Below are 20,388 nucleotides of genomic sequence, written 5' to 3'. Positions count from 1 at the left end.
TATTTTCAGATTTATTTAGATTTATTTAGTTGGGGTTTTTTACTGTCACATCACTATTAAACTTGAATTAAACATCCGGCCGGCCCCGCCCCAGGCTCTGCCCCGCCCCGCCCGCTCAGGGCGCAGCCGCGGCCCCGCCCCAAGGCGCCTGCGCAGGAGGCGCGGCCCGTCCCGCGCTCGCCGCCGCTCGCGTCACAGGTCCGGCCCGGAGCGGGCCCGCAGCGGTGCGTGAGGGAGCCCCGGGCCGGAGCGGGCCCGCAGCGGTGCGTGAGGGGAGCCCCGGCCCGGAGCGGGCCCGCAGCGGTGCGTGAGGGGAGCCCCGGCCCGGAGCGGGCCCGCAGCGGTGCGTGAGGGAGCCCCGGCCCGGAGCGGGCCCGCAGCGGTGCGTGAGGGAGCCCCGGGCCGGGGGGCGTTCCGGTGCCGCGGACGGGCAAAGGGAGCCCCGCGGAGCGGCGGCCTGGTGGGTGGGCGGAGAGCCCCGCTGGGGTGTGCGCCGGAGCGGCAGCACCCCCGGCCGCGCTCGGGTCTGGGCTCCCCGGGTGCAGCGAGGGGCACGGCGGAGTTGGCTCTGCCAGGGCGCGGCCCGAGAGGGCAGGTGGGAGGTGTGGGGGTCCAACAGCAACGAGAAGTGTCTTGTTATTTATTTATTTTATTTTACTGTATTTTGTTTGATATATTTGTATATCTCTGGGTGCCTCCCAGGGGCGTGCTGCTGTGGTGGCTGCGCTGAGACGCCCCGGGCACGCTGGAGGGCCTTGCGGGGCTCAACCTTTCTCTCGTTCGCAGGGCAAGGATGAGTCTGTTCGGATCCACGTCGGGGTTCGGTACCGGCGGTACCAGCATGTTCGGCAGCACCACAGCCGATAACCACAACCCCATGAAGGTGCGTGTGCCAGCCCCCTGTGCTGCTGTGTGTATTACTTTGTCACAGCAGGACCTACTGACTCACTTTATAAAAGTAATAAGGGCTCGGTTCACAGTTTTCAAAAGTTGTTCTGTCTCCTGTCCTTCATAGGATATTGAAGTAACATCTCCACCTGATGACAGCATATCTTGTTTAGCATTTAGTCCACCAACCCTGCCGGGTAATTTCCTCATTGCAGGATCGTGGGCAAATGATGTAAGTATTCTCTCTGTTAGACATGAAGATGAATAAAGTGCCTAAACTGCAAAATGGGATCCTAAAAGCTTGTGCAGGGCACCTGAAAACATAACTTGTTGAAGTACTGCAAGATTTATGTCTGGTGTCAAGGCACTAAGTTTAACATAGTTGATAAATCATCACAAACCCAAACTATTTAAGTTATTAATTGAGTTATCATAGCAAGGTTTTTTTTGTTTGTTGGGAGGATGAAATTCCAGCTGGCTCAGGCAGGGAGGGAAGACAAATGTGGGCATGTTTTCTTACTGTTATGTTCTGCCCAGCTGAGGGTTCAGGGTTCTCCAGGACAGTGTGGTGAGGGGTTACAGGTTTGCAAGGCACTCTTGAGGTGGAATTGGAGTTGTGGGGCTGAGTTTTGGTTTGCAGCTGAGAAGAATATAAGCAAAAAAACCAAGGTTTCACTAGCTCTGAAAAACACAGACTTTGTTATTTATAACCATGCATTTTGTTGGCTAAACTAGGGCTGGAATCTCCAGGACAAGTTTTTTTAAACTCCTGTTAATGTGGTTTATCTGCATTTGCTTCTCCTGTTGCAGGTTCGCTGCTGGGAGGTTCAGGATAACGGACAGACAATTCCAAAGGCTCAGCAGATGCACACGGGGCCTGTACTCGATGCCTGCTGGAGTGATGTAAGTTGCTTTTTAAAAACAAATGTACATTTTTACCTAAATTCCACATAAATTGGTGTGTGGTTTGCAGGCAGATGAGTGCCACAGGTAGCTGCAGCCCATGGTTGTTGCACAGACTGAAATTGCTGTAAATGTGTGCTCAGTGTGTCCTAGTGGGATGGGCTGGCATGGGTGTAAAAGTCAGTTTTAAAGTTAGGATGTGTTAAAAGCTAGATAAAAATAGCACTGTTTGTTCTTCTATGACGTAGGAATAAATAAATTTGAATTTATGTTTCTTCTTTGTCTTGCAATCTCTCTACATGTTACATTGATGTTACACTGTTTCTAGAAGAGAACAACACTTGACAGTTTTCCTGTTCACTAATCTCTTGGTTTTATTCTTATTTTTTTAGGATGGGAGTAAAGTATTTACTGCTTCATGTGATAAAACTGCCAAAATGTGGGATCTCAACAGTAATCAAGCAATTCAGATTGCACAAGTAAGTAAAGCCCAAAGTACTAAATGTGTTTTTCTGTTTTTATTAAAAACTATCTTTCTAATTTTTATACTTTTGTGATAGTGAGGTGCACCTGAACAGGTGATCAAGATGATTTAAAAACCCTGTGCATCTGTTTCTTGTGTTTTACTTAAGGGAGCTCTTTCCACTGCTGCAGTGATCTCACTAAATCACCCTGATGCATTAGAGGGGAAAAATATTTTTAAGAAGTCATTCTGTTGACTTCATAAATACCAGCTTTTTATTGCAACAACAACAGAATTACAATTTACATTTTCAAATGAGAAGTTAATGTCTGTTTGTAGAATATGTAATTGTGGTGACTAAAATGAGTTACCAGTTGTAATTTAAGCAGAGTTGTTCTCTTTAATGATTGCTTCCTGCATGTGTGTTTGTCCTTTCTTTCCTCAGCATGATGCTCCTGTGAAGACCATCCACTGGATTAAAGCCCCAAATTACAGCTGTGTGATGACAGGAAGCTGGGATAAAACTTTGAAGGTATGATTTTTACCTGAACACATGGACAAAGTGTGCTAATAATTTGTGTATAAAAATATTTACATGCAGTGAAAATATTTTATTAATCTCTAATAATTAATGGAATAGCTTCACTTCAGAGGGAGTTGCACTATTCTGACTGTAACAAGAATGAAGCAGTTACACTTAACATCACTACAGGAGAATGTATCCTGAGCTCCAGGTGTGAGTTTGTTTGTTTCTCTGTTCCATCAGTTCTGGGATACCCGCTCACCAACTCCCATGATGACTCTGCAGCTCCCTGAAAGGTGTTACTGTGCAGATGTGGTAAGTCAGGAGATGTGGCAGACTGGTGCCAGCTGGAGAACTGGGAGGAGGAAGGATTTTTGGGGGCTTCTGCAGGACAGGATTTGGATACTGTTAGTGTTTGATGTCTGTGTGATTGTAGTACTAGAACATTATCTGATCTTCTTGATCAGGCCCTGGAAAATTGGAATTTTCATCATACAAAACACCCTTGGTGTCCTTTTAACATCACAAAAGTCAGCATTGAGGACTGACCCACCCTTAGTTCTGGACAAGTTTGTAAACTACTATTGCACTTCACACTGGAAAAATTAGCTCATAATTAGAAGATTTTTGGTGTGTTAAATTTCTCAGTGACAGGGAAAAACTTGAAATGTGTTTAAAGATGTGTGAATAAATGAACTTTTTCTTTATCTGCGTCCTATTTCCCTCTCTCTCATTCCTTTAAGTTCTTCAGGATGCTCTGCCATGCAATTAACACGAGTGTCTCTCTTCCAACCTGTTTTACAACCTTATCCAGGTTCATCCTATGGCAGCTGTGGCCACTGCAGAAAGGGGTTTGATAGTTTATCAGTTAGAGAACCAACCTTCTGAATTCAGAAGAATAGAATCTCCTCTGAAACACCAGGTAAATAATAATATTTGTATTTATACAGATCATTGACATTGTGGGCTTGACATTTTTTTGTAAAAACAGGCAGTGTCTCAAAACCAAGTTATCTTGGCATGGCAATGACGTGGTTTGCCAGTGATCTGTTGCTGATATTTACAAGGATTTAAAAAATTAAACTGTTGCTCAAATTCTCAACAGAATTTGATCTATCTCTTGACCTTGCTAGTGGTTTTGCCTTACCTGCATTGATGACTTTGAAGTTTTGTGTTGCTGTGAAAAAGATGTCTCTGCCTAAAACTCCTGTGTATCTTTCTCCAATTCAGCATCGCTGTGTTGCTATTTTCAAAGACAAAGTGAACAAACCAACTGGATTTGCCCTTGGAAGCATTGAAGGCAGAGTAGCTATTCATTATATCAACCCCCCAAACCCGTAAGTATTCAATAAAACATCCACTATTTATTGCTCAGGTCACAGGGATGGAAATAAAAAGCTTTTTTTAAAATATTTTTACCTTTTTAATTTCCTTTCCAGTGCAAAAGATAATTTCACTTTTAAATGCCATCGCTCCAATGGAACAAACACATCAGCACCTCAGGACATCTATGCTGTGAGTATCCAACATGTGTCATATATACACTGTACACTCCTAATGTAAAGTTGGCTCTGAACTGTTCTCCTTCACCTTTTATCTTGCCTAAGGCTCTTAGACACATTTAAAAACCTGTCATAGTCATTCCTTAAGAGGAAAGGCAAATTTTTGTACTCTCATAAAACAAGCACTAGATCAGCCTTTCATTGAATCTGCTTGTCAACAAGTGGAATTGACACTTGTTGATTTTGCAGATACTGAAACAATAGTTGTGTAATGGCAATATGCATTGGATTATTAGGTACTCAGCCAAAAAGATGGTGTTTTTCTTGTTGCTTTGGTGCGTTTTGGGGATTTCTTTCTCCAAAGAAATTTTAAAGAAATAAGAGGTGTATTTTGTTGAAATTTAATGTATTTACTCTCGTAGACTTCAGCCCACCTTGTGTGAGTGTGCCCATCACCTGTTGCTGTGTGTGGTGTTTTTCATGGTGTTCTGTGTGGCTCTGCAGGTTAATGGGATTGCATTCCACCCTGTGCATGGTACTCTGGCCACAGTGGGCTCTGATGGGAGATTCAGCTTCTGGGATAAAGATGCACGGACAAAGCTAAAAACCTCAGAGCAGCTGGACCAGCCAATATCTGCTTGCTGTTTCAACCACAATGGCAATATATTTGCTTATGCTTCCAGCTATGATTGGTCAAAGGTAAGAAGGATTTAGACTCATGTTCATACTTTCAGTTGACACCTAAGACTCTTCTCCTTGTGAGGTTTTTACTGTTTTTTTTAGTAAGTTGTAAGTGAACCTTTCTGATTTCTAAGAGAGCTTCAAATGGCTATTTTGGCCACTTGATGAAGTTTAAGATTGAAGCTGTGAATCTGTGGTGTTTCAGCTCTAGCAGGACAGGATTGCTAAATGCTGCTGGTTGACAAATGTGGATGAGCAAACTGTAAATTCCCTGATTCAGAGGTTGCTATGGTTGCTCACACAGCACGGTTGTGCCGTGGGCAGTGTCACAGGGCAGTGTGGCACCCTGACAGCTTCCCACAGAGCTTGTGAAATGCACATCTCTGCTGCTGGTGCAGGCAGAAAAGCTGTCACTGTGATTATAAACACTTACACCAGTGCTTGAATGCTCTCTATTAAATTTTCACTGCCACTTAGTGAGGCTTTTGATAGTGCTTATTTATTTATTTCTCTTCCACACTTAACAATGCAGATGCAGCAGAACCACAGCAAACCATGATCTGTGGAAAATCAATACTTCCTAATAGTTTAAGGAGGGAGGGCAGCAAGCTTGGAATGTAACTAATTTTCATGGTGCTTGGAGGATAATGCTCCTGTGGTTTTGAGTGAAATGAATGCAGAAATCTCAAAGATTAACTCAACTGCATGCCACAGAGAGCTAAATTTTAATTCACTGCATTGTATTTAGTCCTCTGCCCACATTAAAATATTTGTTGGTGTCAGGGCAGATGAATTCCTCAGTTCTGCTGCTTGGGTAGACTTTCAGATCTGTAAACCAGTATTAAATAGTAAAATCAGTTGGTGCCAAGTGTTAACCCTCCTTCCTTCCCAGAGCCATTTCTTGTCCATGGCGTTGGTAATTTCCAGCTTGCCTGTTGGACCTCAGTAGCTTTATTAGTGTTTACTCTCCCCGATTTGGATACTTGGGTATTCATTTGGTAATGTGTATGAAAATGAGATGCAAAACAGGATATTTGCATCTGCAGCTGGGGAACAAAATTCTGCAGTTGTCTGTAGAACTTGGGCTTCACTTGGGAAAATGTGACCTTATGTCATTTAAAAGATAGAAAATCTAAAGTGAAGCTGGGTGGCCATTAAAGGTTTGGTTTTTTCTCTGCCTCAAGTGACATTTAAAAGAAATAATACTGAGTTCCTTGGCTGCATCTGTAAAGTAGAACTTAGAGATATGTGGTTATTTTTTAAATTAAAAATATTTCATACTTTAAAAATGGATAAAAGTCTCTTAAATTTTACTTTATATGTATAATTCTTGTAATTGCTTGTTCAAGTAAGCTGTTCCTAATCCACCAGTGTGGTCCAATATCTGGTCTTAAAGGCTTTAAGATTAAATTTAAGATTAAATCTTAATAAACCAAACTAATGGAATATTTATATTCTTACATTTTAAGTAATGCTGATATTTTTTCTTTGAAGAGAGTAAATGTAGATTATTTTTGTCTTTAGGGTCATGAATTCTATAATCCACAGAAGAAAAATTACATTTTTCTGCGAAATGCAGCAGAAGAGCTGAAGCCCAGGAATAAGAAGTAGTGAGTCTGACTTGAACTCCTCTACTTGTTCTGCCCTTCCTGCCTCTGCTCTTTGGCCATTTGTGCCCTGTTGCACCATGGTTCAGTCAAATTTGGATCACAAACATTTAGCAGGAACTGTAAAAATGACAGTAAATGCATTCTGACTTGCTGGAGAACGTTTCCAAATTAGATACTCTGATATGTGTAAGAAAGAGAGGCTCGTATTGATGTGACTTAACCACTCTCTGTTCCACAGCAATAATGAAATTGCAGCAAAATCAGAATCTGGGGTGGATATTCCTGCCTTGAAGTGCAACCATTTGTATCTCTGGATTTATTTTGTTAGTATTACATTAAAATATGTTAATTATAATCGTTCTGGAGAAGTTGTATAAATACTGTATTTTTTGTAAGTACTTGGAGAATCACCAGTAATTCTTCTCAAAGGAGGCTTGTTTTTTTTTTCTTATTAATAATTCAGAGGTTCTTTCATTGCTTTCTGGTTTTTGAAATGGAAGCATTGTCTGCTGTATGCCAGGAAGAAATGCCTTGCAAATAGTTTTCCCTCCTGTTTTAGATGACTAGGAAGGTATGTAGGGGGCCAAGAGCAGTGACAGAAACTCAAGGCAGAAGATGGGCCCAGTGCAAACTTCTTTAGATTTTTCTGGCACTGCTGCAGTGGACATGACTTCTGAGCAAACTGCTGTTTCTAGTTCAAAGGAGAAGTTGCAGTGGTGCCAAGTGGTGAAATAGCTCAGAGTTCAGGAGCATGAGCAAACCTTTAAAGGTTTTATTCATGACCAAACCAATGTGTGCAAAATCTCTTTTACCCAAGCTTCTTTGAAGCTGACACCTTTTAGAGCTGTAAGTTGAGCATTTTAACATGGTTTTGTCCTGTCAGAGGGTGTTCAGGACTGAAAAATTCATTTTTATATTAACTAGAAAGTAGTGCTGGGAAGCTTCATCCTGATCAAAAATGCTGTGAAACAAAATGAGTGGGTCTCTTTCTGACTTGAATCTACCACTGTTTACTTTTAACTAGCCAGTTGTATACATGCCAAAGTTTTCTTTTTGGAAGTGAATGCTTATTATTCCTGTCTAACTATTGTTTGTTTGATAATGACTGAATAAAAAGGGGATGGGGGGAGCATGTATAGAATTTCATGGCATATTGTACAAATTCTCTGTAAAACTGTTATGGTTTAATGCTGGTGGTTACGGATTCATGCTGAGTTTCAAATAAAATTTCTACTAAATGCTTTTTTATATTCAGAAGTTCTGTTCCAATAATGTGGGCAAGGCAATGTGCTTCCTGTTTCAAAGCAGCTTCTTGGCCTTTCACTGCAACTCAGGGACATTTCTGAAAGTCAGCTCCTTTTCCTCCAGCTGCCTAAGCTGAGAACCCAATGCATTTTCCAACTTCTGTTCCTCTACAAATGATTCCTGTGGGTTTGCCTCAAAGAATTGGGAGAGCTGGTGTGAAAGGCCTTTTGTTCTGAGACGAATCAAGTTCATTGCTATTTCAGCAGCCAAACACCTGACATGGTGAGTACAGATGAGTCACAGACTCTTCAGACTCCCTCCAGCCCACTGGCTTCACTGCAGACTCTTCCCTGAGTTCATCAGTTTGTGCTGGATGGGTATTTCTTGTTTGGTATAGAGGAAAATCCTTTAAATACACCCAACTCTGCTTTGTTAAGGGATTATCTTTTTCTGTTTTATTTCTAAACATAGTTTGTTTTTTTCCCTGCTACCTCTGTTTTACATAGTTTTAGATTTTGCATTCATGCACAGTTTGTTTTCTTTAAGGTAGGGAAGAGTTCCCAGCACTTAAATCAGTAGCTGATCATTTGCTCAAACATTTCTTTGGTTTCTGTTGATTTTTTTTCCCTGAGGTTGTGATTGTTATGCAGCAATCTTTGGTTGTTAGCACATTTTTCCAGCCTTCCCAGTCAACTGAATGCCACCAAGCAACTGCAGGCTGGAGATCAGGTGTGAGTGATCACTGAAGTGTGCACAACTCCCACTGGAGTGAACAGGGAGGAATGGAATGTGTCATTGTTTCCTGCTTTAAAAAATCTCATTTTGTTTAAATACTAACAATGTGAATGAGTGAGAGAAAATAGATGAGTTGAGCAGGTTACATTTCTCTGGGATCCAGTGGAGCTGCACCTGCTTCAGTGGCCACTGGGGCCAGCACTGGTGAGTCTGCTTTCATAACACATTGTGTGTCAGGATGTTGAGGGCTTACTCTGCTGGCCTGAATTCCTTTGTCACTGAGGCTTCAGAATTATTTAATCATCACTTGCTACTTGTTCAGACTAATTTTAGAAGGACATAGTTTCCATTATGTTGCTGTGCACATCAGATGTGTTCAGCTGGGAGGAGAGTCAGGCTTTGAACTGAATTGTTTTCCATTACCCAAGTTAAGAGAGCACATTGGCAATTTGCTCTTCCCTGGAACTATTGTGAGGTTGTGTTGTAAAGTACACACAGCTGTATCCCTTCAAGCATCAAAAATGGAGTTTATTCACACCCTTTAAAGTGTTAGTGCATTTCTGGAAATGTATTCACTTGCTATTCTGTGGCAGTTACCTGTCCAAAAAAAACTGAGTGAAGAATGTAAGATGCTAACATGTACCCAAGGCTAACACAGGAATGCATGATGTATAAAATAACTTCTTTAATTTTCTGAAAGTTTGCTGTCAATGTGTTTTATGCAGGCAAATAATCTTTGGCATAAAGAGCAGCCCAGTTAAACCCCTCAAAAGGGGAACATTTTACAGTCTCAGATGAGTTTCCTGCTGCTGCTCTCACATGTCAGTGGTTTTGCACATTGGTTTAATGAAATGTATTTCAGAAAACGAAATAATTGGCAAAGTTTGTCTGCTAGAGCCTTTCAGAGATGAAACAAGACATGTTTGCACAATGGCAGGCAGGCAGAGTATTGATTTACCATCTGCCACAGGAAATGCAATCCTGAATTGGTAAGTACTCCAGTTTAGCTCCTAGGCCAGAAAAATTGGTCACTGAGTTTTCTGCAGAGGAGAGTGGGTTTGAGATTGAGGTGGGATTGGTGTACATGGGATATTTCAATAAAACTGTTGCTGTGCCTGGCTCAGTTGAGTGCTGAGCAAGTGCTGTTTGCAGATGAGGTGTCTGGGTAGCAGCCTACGATAAGGAATTGTGTCAGATCACTATCATGAGGTTTTACACTCTCCAGCCTTTGAAATGACAGAAACTACTGATTCCCAATTTGTTTGCTTTCTGCAGAGATGAACCTGAGCAAAATGAAATGGCTGTTAATTTCTTAAGTCTCCAGATTGGCTAATGAAGTGCCATTGGCAGTCATTTGGGTAAGACTGATTTATTTCACAAAACTGGTGCAGATTCATTGTGTAAAGCATTTCCTTGGGTTATTGAGCTTTACAGCCAGGTGATGATCATCACCGGGAGCTGCAGCACACAATAACGACTGGAGCAGATTCAGGACAGGAACAATTCCCCGGTAACTTTCCCCACGCCGGCAGCTCAGGGTGCCCGGAATGCAGCAGTGAAGCCGCGGCTGTAACGCTGCTGTGGTGCCAGGCGATGGCAGTGCTGATGGCTCCTGAGCACAGCTCTCCTTCAGCCGGGGCGGGGCTCTGCACGGAGCTGGAGTGCTGCTGGAATACAAGGTACAGTTATTTGTAAAAACAGCTTCTCCCAAAATACTCAGGGAACAGAAAAAGATGGAAATGATTTCCATTTTTGAGTTTTCAGGAGTGTACCTGGTATCCATGCACATAAACCAAGTCTTTAGAACTAACTATGCAATGCTCTTTCAGCTGCTCAGTGAGACATCTGACCAGGCAGGTCATGGATTTGTCCCCTTCTCTCACTACCAGGCCCTGAAGGTCCCCTGAACCAAGCCAACCAAACCAGTTTCTTCTTCCCCTGGCTGCTGGCCTCAATTCCTGGGCTCCATTCCTCCCTTCCTTGAAGGCCCCAGGCTCCTGGGCAGCCCAGTGCTGCTGCTGAGCATCCAGGGCTCTGTCTGTGAAATTATGGAGTTAGAAATGCTCAGGGGAGAGCTGGGACCCAAACTGCTGCTGGGCAGTGACCTGTGAGCCCTCCACTGTCCTCTGCTTCCTCAGGGCTGAGTGGCTCATTCTGGGACATCATTTCCAAGTGTATGTGGCTGTTACATTGATTTACTAAACCATGTGTTAGGAGCCTCACACTTGCAGAAGGTCCAGACTAAAAAGAAATTATAAAGTCTGTATTGTGCTATTTACAGTTTTTACCATATTGATGCTACCTGTAGAAATCCTGTGCCATACTAATCATAAATTCTGTGCTGTGCTAATCAGAATATCCTGCTGGGAAAACCTTGGTTGTAACTACAATTTAGTGCTGTCTTCTGCCAAAAACCCCTAAAAGAACCCATCTGTCCCCTTAGTGCCAGGTGCAACAGATGTAATTCAAAGGGGAAAAACCCAGGAATATTTCCACTGACAGAATGTTGTCTTTGCACACCTTGGCCTGTGGGTTGGAGCTGGCAGAACTGCATTTCATCCTGCAGCTGGTGTTCTAACAGCTGGAAGCCATCTCTGCATTTCCAGGTAAGCTTAGGTTTATACACAGCAGTGCAGGGCCCATCCTGCTCTCAGCAGCAGCACAGCCATTCCCTGAGAGGAATCTGCTGCTGCTCTTCCTTTGCCAGGTCAGAATAAATGGAGCAACAGCAGCTGGCTGTGGGAGACTGCTGGGACTGCCCCTGGTTCTGTGTGCACCTGGAGCAGCAGTGCCCCCAGGAATCAGCAGCAGGGACAAGCCCACGAGAGCAGAGCCCCTGGAGTGGCATCAGCTGCAAGCAGTGTGAGCTGAGAGCTCCAGGTAGGTCCCACTTGAGGCAGAATGGGACCTGAGTGACCAAATTAATCTCACATCTTCCTCATGGGCAAAGCAAACTTGCAGGTGTTTGCACCATTTACCTGCTCCTGGAATGGGGATGGTGCTACAGCTGGGAAAAGTAATTCACATTTTTAGGTCTTGGTTGCAAGGTACATGAGACTGAGGCAGCACCACAAAGGGGAGCATGTGCCTTGGGAACACTCGTGCATGGACAGAGTAATTCCAAATGTTTGTGTTGCATCAGTTCTGCAAATGCTTTTTGTTACAGTGCATAAAAGATACAATAGCTGCCAGCATTAGCTTTGTAAAGAGAGACCGTTTTCTTCTGTTGACTAATTATGCAGTGAATATATTCAGTTTGAAGGGACACTTCAATAATTTAGCAGCATGTGCCAGGTAATACAGCAGCTTTTGTCTTCCTGGTGGCACAGATCTGGAATCGTGTGTAACCCAATCCCTGGCTTTATGTTTTCAAGGAAGTGTTTGGTATAGCTCCTGTATCAAGTGCCACTGAAAAGCAGCCTAGATAAGAGATTAGGGTAATGCTCTTCCCTGGGTGTAGGGAAAGTTTACCCTTTGCTGCCCAGGGTGTCTTTTGCAGGCAGTAATTGCTTTGTAGTGTGAGGTGTGGATGGGCTGAGATCCAGCAACGAGTTTGTTGCAGGAATGGGAGAAGGCTGCAAACTGCATGTTGAACAGCCAGGTCAGCTAAGCCTGTCCTTGGGGTGCATTAACAAATATAGTTTGACAGGGAGTGCTTTCTGTCATTCATGTTTCTTAAATGCAGATTGTTGATTTGCTGCTGGACAGACAAGGAGAGGGGCAATGTGCATTTCCTGGGAACACTGTGAAATAAAACTCAGGTAATGGATTTTCTTCAACCCTTCCCAAGGTATTTGCTCACAGTTGTGCCATCTCCCAGAAGGGTGTAAGCTCAAATGTCCCTTTCTGACCCCCTGCCAACTGGTTCAATCACCTTCCTTCCCTTGCCTATAAAACACAGCTCACTACTGATCTACAGCACAGGGAAATCCATTTGGTTTGGAATATGCCATGATTATTGTAGTCAGTAAAGGGCAGAGATAATGCACTAGCTCAAACTATTCTCAACTGACTAAACTGCAGCTCAAATACAATTTTTACAACTGTTTTTCTTTGGAAGGACAGCTGTCTGCCATGCTCCTGCTGTAACAGTGGGATTTATTTGGAGTCAGGTATCACTCACTGACAGGTAATTGCTTTCTGCAGATACCTGACTCTTTTCCTTGGAGGTCTCCCTTTCCTAAGTAATGCCCATTCTTGGTCTGTAGCAGCAGGCTTGCAGACAGCAGTTGGCTGGTTGGGCATTAATGTTTAATTTACAGAGCAGGATCTATATAATTGTAAAGAAGAACATCTGCATTTGTGGAACATTGTCAGGCTTCAAACATGAGTATGTAGCATTTCAGAAACACTTTAACTGGGCTGAAACAGCTTTTCAAAGAACCACAGAAAGATGGTCTATTTAAAGAGAACAGCTTAGCAAAACCTTGTCATTGAGCCCTTCCAGCTTTTGTTCAGCCATTGGCTGTGTGATGCAGCTGGGGCCACTCTGCAGTGCTGACCTGTGTCTGCCACAATGCCTGAGCTCATCCACTTCATCATCTGGGCACCTTTCTTTGGTGGTCCTGCAAACAGCAGCAGGGAGATGATTTAACAGAGAGGATGATTTAACTCTCCAAACTGTTCTGAACGTGGCTTGGCCCAGGGTAACATTTCCCACTAGTGACCTACTTGCTGCTTAACAGGGCTGGTGCTGTCACAGCCACACTGGTCTGGAAATAGAGGAGTGGCTTTTTCTCCTTGTAGGCTGATGAAAATGTTCTTTGAGGTAAGACTGGCCCTGGCACCCCAGGGCTGGCAGAAGGAAAACCACACTCCAAGCAGCAGAATGGATTTCCTCATTCAGTACTGATCCACACACTTCATTCACAAGCTGGACTTCAAAATACAATCAGCCCATCTGCCAGCCTTTTTGTCCTCCTGAGGATGCAAAACCTGCCCTCTTTCTTGTCTTGCACCTTTCTCCATGTTCTTCCCCACTAACTAAAGGAATGATGGGCACTGGGCTGTGTGATTTAGCAGGACTGGCCTGCCTTTGTTCCACTTGTCATGTTCAGCCGATGCCATTGTCCTGTGGCAGTGTTGGGGACATCGTGTTGCTGCCTGCTGAGCTGTTGGTGGCTTTTCTCCACCAGGAATCACTGCTCCAGCAGGCTGGATGTGGATGTTGGACTCTCAGAGCCAGTGGCACTGCCCAGGTGAGCTTTGTCCCCTCCAGTCAGTGACTGTGCTGCCCTGCTGTGGCACCATTGTAACTGGTTCTTTTTGTTTTGTCAAAGGCCCATTTTGGACTTTTTGAGATCAAGCAGAAGCTGCAATCATCCTGCCCAGATTTCAGTGCAGGTAACTCTGTTTTTCTTTTTCAATACCTTTCCAGGCTCCATGGAAAAAGCTTCTGTATCTGATATGTTGGTTTGTTGTCTTGACATTCCAATTGTGTTTATATCCTGTTCAGAGCCACTGCAACGAACCTTTGCAGCCTTGTGTTTAAATAGAGTAGACATGGTAACTAGAAGGCTCTAAGAGTTTCAAACAAAACCTTTAAGGAAGGTTAATTGCCATGCCAACACTTTTTCTTTTTGTGTATGTTCTTCTGGCCAGGTTCATTGTGGGCATTAAACAATTTCTACAAGTATCACAAGTGGAAAAGTGATATCAGAGTAGACGGATTATTTATCTCATTGGATGTGATGTGACAGAAGAGTCTGGATTGGTGAGGACTAAAATACAGCAACCTGGGGAAAAGGACCATGAGGTTGAGGAGGGGATCCATGGGTGAGAGTCTTCTGCTGTTGAGAATATCTGTTGTGTCCATACAGCTGTGCTCTACATGCCAGAGCTGAGACATCTTGTTTAATGTTGTTCTGTGTCCTGGCTGCTCCCTGGTTGGAGTGGGTGGACAGTTCCTGCTCAGTTTGTGCTACCAGTGTCACATGCACTCCCATGAAAAGGTCATGGGATGTGGCCCTGGCAGCTTTGGCAGAGATTGTTAGAAGCTCTCTGGCATTTTCTTTTTTTAAATCAGAAAATACCACTTAGTTTAACATAACTCCACAAATATTTGCAAAAAATATAATTATTAATGCTGTTTCAAAAGGCCTTACTTTTTCTGCTCCCTTCCTTTAAAGAATATTAAATGATTTCTTGTTCATTTTAAAATGTAGTTTTATGGTTTTCAAACTTCAGAAGTATAAAGTTACAATTAATATTTTCCCCAAGTACAACATAAAATTGAAATAGCAAAAATATTTGTTTAACTATTTTGAGATGTAGTTTGCATGTTTGACTCAAATGGAATGTTTTTTTCTAAAAAACTTTTTGTGGGAGGAAAACCCTTGTGATGATTAAATCCCAGCCTGAGAGAGATGGGACCATATTTCCATTAAAGAGAGACAGAGTTTCTGGGCAGGGGTTCAGGGAAGGAACAGAATCTTTATTGGAGGTTGTGTTTAGCAGGTGATAACAAGTGGTTTCATCTCCTAATCCTTCTGTCTCTTCTCTCAATGCCCTTCCTTGCAGATTTGGGAATACAGAGACTCTTCCTCCATGACATCACCAAACCATGGAGAAATAGGCAGTATTTTAGCCTAGATATTTAATGTTCTGCTGAGATCTAGATGCTGTCAAAGCAGGAAAATGTTTCCTGCATCTATCTCACAGCTCCTGCTCCCCACTGCTTACTGCCAATGGAGATGTGGTAGAAAATCTGGAGAGAAACTTCTGTCCCAGAAACCACCATGAGCTGTTTGCTTTGCCCTGTTCCTTTTCTGCTTCCAACCCTTTATCATCCCCTTCCTGCCTTCTATGAAGTAAAGAAGAAACTAAGATCAGCTAGTGAAGGGTTTCCTGGATTTGTTGCATAATTTAGCTGCAATATGAACATCTGCACTTTTCCTTAGTCATTCTCTAAGAGGTTAAAGAGAGATGATCCCCAAGTCACAGGAAAGGCAAGGGTTACCATTGCTCTAGGCCAAGACATTACAATAGTGATGATGACAAAACTATTTGGCAGAGATGCCAGCAATGCCAGCAAACAAGGCACCATCCTAATCAAGGGCAGTATTTTGATTGCTCAGAGAGCCAGCCCAGCTCCCTGCTGTCACACTGTGACAATCCCCAGCCCAGTGTCATTCCAGCTCCCCAGAGTGTTTGCCAGGGCTGGGGAGAGTCTGTACACACAGCTCCCAGGAGCTGGACCTGCACAAACAGAGAACTGCAGATGGTGGAGGAGAAATGCCCCAAGGGCAGAGTAAAAAGCACCAAGAAATGCAGGTGTGCCCATTCAGGGTGGCTGCAGCACATCTGCCCCACCACAGGCTCCACTGAAGCACCTTTCCTTGCTGACCTGGTCCTTCCTGCTCCAAGCAGGTGCTTCATCCTCCCCTGACACACAAGGGCACGGGGAAGGAAAAGGGCCAAGCTGTGCTCTGAGAAACTCCTGGGAAATGGTGATGGTGGCACAAAGAGCAAAGCACAAGACTCCTGAATATCAGACATTCTCCCTGCTGGCAGTGCAGAGTATGAGCAATGTGATGGCACAGCCTCTTAGTTTCCTTGGCCATATTTTATGCCTTTATTTTCATCTAGACTTATATCCAAGGCTTGCAGTGCACTTCCTGTGGCAAGATCCTCCAAGCAGTTATGAGCTCTGCAATATTCCTCCAAGCCTTCTTCTTTTTCAGGAATCTTGTTTGCAATTACCATGATTATGTTTGTCCTTTGTCATGGCACAGATATGCAATTTTCATTTTCTGAAGGGACATCAAATGGGAGGGCAGGAAAGTTTGAGGAAGTAGAGTAAGATTTTTAATAACATTTCCTTTAGCCACACTAACACATGCTTGTGGTCCAGCAGAATTGAGTGAGGTGTCCATTTGTGTTCTCTCAGTCCCAGAGTTACCAATGCCCATAGCCATATTTTTTTTAAATGCAGGTTACTGGAATAATAAATCAGGTCACTCCAGATGCCCACTAGAGCTGATGATCTGCTTCTGTGTAACCACTGCAGCCAGCAAGAGGAAACAGAGTTCACTCAGCATGCCCAGTTCTGGAACACTCAGAAGAGGAAATACTCTGGAGGATTCCTACAGAAACCAAAGCCAAAGAGCAGCCCTGATTGGGAACCCCCTCTGCTCAACTATTTTGTTACAAGTGGCCCAAAGAAGAATGATTTTTATTTTTCAATTCTTGTTGCAGCAGCAGCTCTGGGCTAAGCAATTGTTATGGTGTGCTCAGGGCACCAAACCAAAAAATCTGAGACAGAGGGCCCAGATGCAGAATTCCCTGCGATAACCTAAAGCAAATGCCACTGGATGCAGCTCCCTCAAGATCTCCCTGCTCACAGCCTCGCTGGTGGCCAGCATCCAGACTGAGCATTAGCAAAACCAACAAACCAAACAGTTCCCACAGTAAGTGCCTTGCTCTCCAGTTAACTTATTTAACTGTGGAGCTTCTCCGGGGGATGTTTCATGTGCTGTTGTTGCAATAAGCGGGTATCCATGGCAAAACCCGAGGGCACTGCCCTACAGCAATGAAGTCTTGGCTAAACAGCAGCAGGAACTGGAAAAGGTCAGAGCTCCACAGCAGCCCTGCTCCATTTTAAAAATAAAGCCCATCAGCTTGCTAAGAAACGAGGCAGGTTCTTCAATGGCTTGCAGGTCAGACCTGGGGTGTCTCAAATCAATTTTCCCAAAGACACTGGGGGAAGGAAGGAAAATGCTCAGACAAGTCTACAGGAGAGCAGCACAGAGCTTCACTGCCAAGGGAGGGACAAGAACAGAAGGGACTCTGGGGCTTTGCAGAGGCCAAGGAACAGGGAACATTTTCCTGCTGCTCTTTCCCCACCTCAGTCCTGTTCTTGTGCTCCCAAAGGTACAACTTCCTGCTATAATCTATTTTTCATCTTTAGGCAGGGACGACTTCTATATGGTTCTGTACCTGGATGGCCTTGCAGCGCCACCTTCTCTAGGATTGTCAGTGGAATCCAGCACATTGGTACAGCTCTTCCATTCCACCTCTTGGATAACACTGCTGAAATCCACCAGAAGGAGCCTTTGTGCATCAATTTTGCTTGAGCCTTGAGGAATGTATTAACAGGTACAGTTATTATCAGGTAAGTAAAAACCCAGTGAGTCCTCTTAACTGTGCTGAATTATCATAAAATTAATCTTCCCAATCTGAATGAGAATAGGATGCTCTGGATTTGCAATACAAATCCTGTACATTAAGGATGTGGATGGTTGTACACCCATAGCAAAACATGACTTTTCTCCCAGCCTCCTCATTGACTGACCTGTGTAGTTTTATTTCTTAATAACAACAAAGGACTAAATGCACGCTACAATAGCTTATATCAGGTCTGTGTTCTCCTTGCTTGCAGTCTGCTCTTGGATTTGTGCTAAGCAATGTCCTGCCTTCTCCAAGGCAGCTCCATACTTTGAGATATGTTTGTTTTTACAGGAGTTATCTTTGAGATAACTCAAAGAAAGTTGAAATATATTCTTCTCTTCTCAGATACTCCTATTGTTGCAGTAAAAGCATGGGAGATGTCAGCAAACTGGCTCTGCCAAACTCCTGCAGCTTTAATCTGATGGCTGGATTTTATCTGTAGGTGTTTTGAGGAGGATGAGTGCTTTTCACGAGAACGAGGCAGAAAAAAATAAAAGCAAACTCATTAACTTCCATAAAGTTATCCTCACTCATTTTCTCTTCCCTTTCCTGCTGTGTTTGTGGTAACAGCTCATTAGAGCCTGTGTTTGCAATAGCTGCAGCATGAGACAGGAGATTTCCTTTCCCCTCCTGCTTTCCAGGATGTGGCAGAACCGAGGCTGCTACCGGGGGTTTGTGCTGCTCACTGAGCACAGGTTGAGCCTGAGCTCCTTTCTTGTAGGAAACTCCTGCTCCTGCCTCCAGGGAAGAAGAGGAGCTGGGATTTCTCCTTTGAGAGATGTGGGGCTCATGTTTGAAGAAGAAAAAGCCAGTGCTGTTTCCCCCCCCCCGACAAGCACAAGCATGGAGAACAGAGATGCTGCTGGTGTCTCTGGAGAGCTCTGCCAGCCCTGCCTGCCCTGCAGAGGAGCCAGAGTCTGGTTGGATGGTTTGAATCTCTGCCATCATTTGGAGCAGAATGAAGCTCTGTAAAGGACAGTGCCTGGATGCCAGCGGGGCTGTCATTAGCTCGGGCAGCCCAGGAAGCAGCTGATGTGCAGTTTGTGGTGGAAGTCATGCAGACACAAGGGGTGACAGGGGGTGGAGAGGCCCCAGCCCCTGGCTGCAGCCTGGCCCCAACGGTGTGTTCCAGGCTGTTTGGATGGACCAGGCACAGCTTCACAAGACACAAAGGCTCCATGGACCATCCATTTGATGTCAGTTTTTCAGTGATGTTGGGTGCCTCTGGCCCAGCTCCATCTTTCTTCCACAGTAATCAAAGGAAATGCACCCTAGTCTTGGAGTCTGGTGGTTCAGGACTGAAAGCTTAATGGCTTTCCTTGGCTTTTTTTCCCCCACTCTCTCTTTTATGAAGCATAGGGTGTTTAGAACTATGGAAGCAGTGCAAGAAAAATATTAATGAATAACTATGGAGTGCAGACATTAATGCATTCCTTTCTCTTGAAATAACTGGCTTTTCTCGGTGGGGTCTGTAACAAAAAAAGTGTCTGCAGAGTCTGAACCTGCTGTATAGAAGCCAAAGTAGATGATGATGATTTAGAACTTCACTGGCTTGCTTTTTTTTTTTTTTTTCCTAAAATGTTATCTCTGCATTTATCATGTTGCAAAAAATCTCTTTCTCTGAGAAATGATAAACCTAAGGCAGAGGGGCAGTTCTTGAGATTCTGGGTGATGGAAAGTATAAACAAATAATTATTTTTGTGATCCTGTCCCACACCTCAAACTCCAACTGATGCTGGAGAAGAGGAATTAAAGCATTGCAAGCACCCCACCATTGAGTTCCCCAGTGGTGGGTTGGGTTTTCAGCTTTTGTTTTCCTGCAGTTATGGACCAGGGGCTACATGCAGCAAATATGGGGCTGTCTTATAGTAACAATTCTCCCAGGTTTAAATTGCAGGTCAGGGCAGAAAACCTGCAGGTCAGGTCAGTGGCTGGAGCTGCCTGTCCTTTCATGGAACAAAATGCAAAAGGAGGACGGTGGAGAGCCCCACTGCTGACTACCAGTGGAAATGGGAACGGTGCATCCTTGTCCCCAGAGAGGCTGCACAGGTGCGTATCCAGGTGCCCAGTGGAGAAGCAGGAGGCTTAAGCACCTGCTTGAGAAAAGACAGACAGTTCTGAACCTTTGTTCACTCTTCGACCCCTCCCTGGCTGTTTCTCCCTGGCGATTCCGTCCAACACCATTCCTTCCTCCTGCCCTGCTTCCACCGCGTGCCACAAGGGCTGCCAGCTGCCCACGGCTTTGTCCTGTGCCCGAGCCCGCCGGGGACCGAGCGCTCGCCGTTGCGATGGTTGTGCAACAGCAGCGGGCAGGGGTGCGGGACAGCGCTGCCCAGGCGGGATCTTTGGCGGGAGCGCTGCCCGGCCCCGCCGGGAGCTGCAGCGAGCGCGGGGCCCGGCCCGAGGCTCCGGCCGGGGGAACCCGCGGTGTGCGCGGCGCTGCCGGGCTCGGGGCGGGGCGGGGCGCGGGGACCCCCGGGCGGGGCCGGACTACGCGCCCCGAGCGCCCCTGCGCGCCGGCGGGGCGGGGCCGCGCGGCCCTACAAAGGCGGCGGCGGCGGCGGGGCGGCCGCTACTCACCGGCACCGGCGGGCTCGGCGGGGCCGCGCTCGGCTGCAGGCGCGGCCATGAGGCGGCTGTAGGGCCCGGGAGCCGCCGCCGCTCCGCTGC

At 44.9% G+C, this 20,388-nt stretch overlaps 1 protein-coding gene and 1 long non-coding RNA gene across 4 annotated transcripts; both read left to right on the top strand.

The window, feature by feature from the left end:
• The first annotated feature begins 244 nt into the window (after positions 1-244).
• On the top strand, positions 245-7,818 carry RAE1 (ribonucleic acid export 1). 3 transcript variants are annotated; one of them, XM_063172601.1, is made up of 12 exons: positions 245-263; positions 787-883; positions 1,016-1,120; positions 1,699-1,791; positions 2,184-2,270; positions 2,700-2,786; positions 3,021-3,092; positions 3,592-3,699; positions 4,008-4,114; positions 4,217-4,292; positions 4,784-4,978; positions 6,485-7,818. In XM_063172601.1, the coding sequence occupies exons 2-12, from the start codon at positions 794-796 to the stop codon at positions 6,569-6,571; spliced, it is 1,107 nt and encodes a 368-aa protein (XP_063028671.1). In that variant the 5' UTR covers positions 245-263; positions 787-793; the 3' UTR covers positions 6,572-7,818. The 3 variants fall into 3 exon arrangements, with proteins under 3 accessions (XP_063028671.1, XP_063028670.1, XP_063028672.1); XM_063172600.1 differs by lacking the exon at positions 245-263 and adding an exon at positions 314-382; XM_063172602.1 differs by lacking the exon at positions 245-263 and adding an exon at positions 325-343.
• Positions 7,819-10,149: 2,331 nt separating this feature from the next.
• Positions 10,150-19,265, top strand: LOC134427083 (uncharacterized). Its single transcript, XR_010030092.1, has 10 exons — positions 10,150-10,229; positions 10,994-11,156; positions 11,258-11,430; positions 12,236-12,311; positions 13,686-13,748; positions 13,830-13,893; positions 14,152-14,325; positions 16,484-16,958; positions 17,459-17,646; positions 18,440-19,265. It is a non-coding gene; the product is annotated as an uncharacterized LOC134427083 (long non-coding RNA).
• Positions 19,266-20,388: the final 1,123 nt, after the last annotated feature.

This window comes from Melospiza melodia, chromosome 19 (assembly GCF_035770615.1).
Source record: "Melospiza melodia melodia isolate bMelMel2 chromosome 19, bMelMel2.pri, whole genome shotgun sequence".
NCBI lineage: Eukaryota > Metazoa > Chordata > Aves > Passeriformes > Passerellidae > Melospiza > Melospiza melodia.
This window is presented reverse-complemented; position numbering and strand designations above follow the sequence as displayed.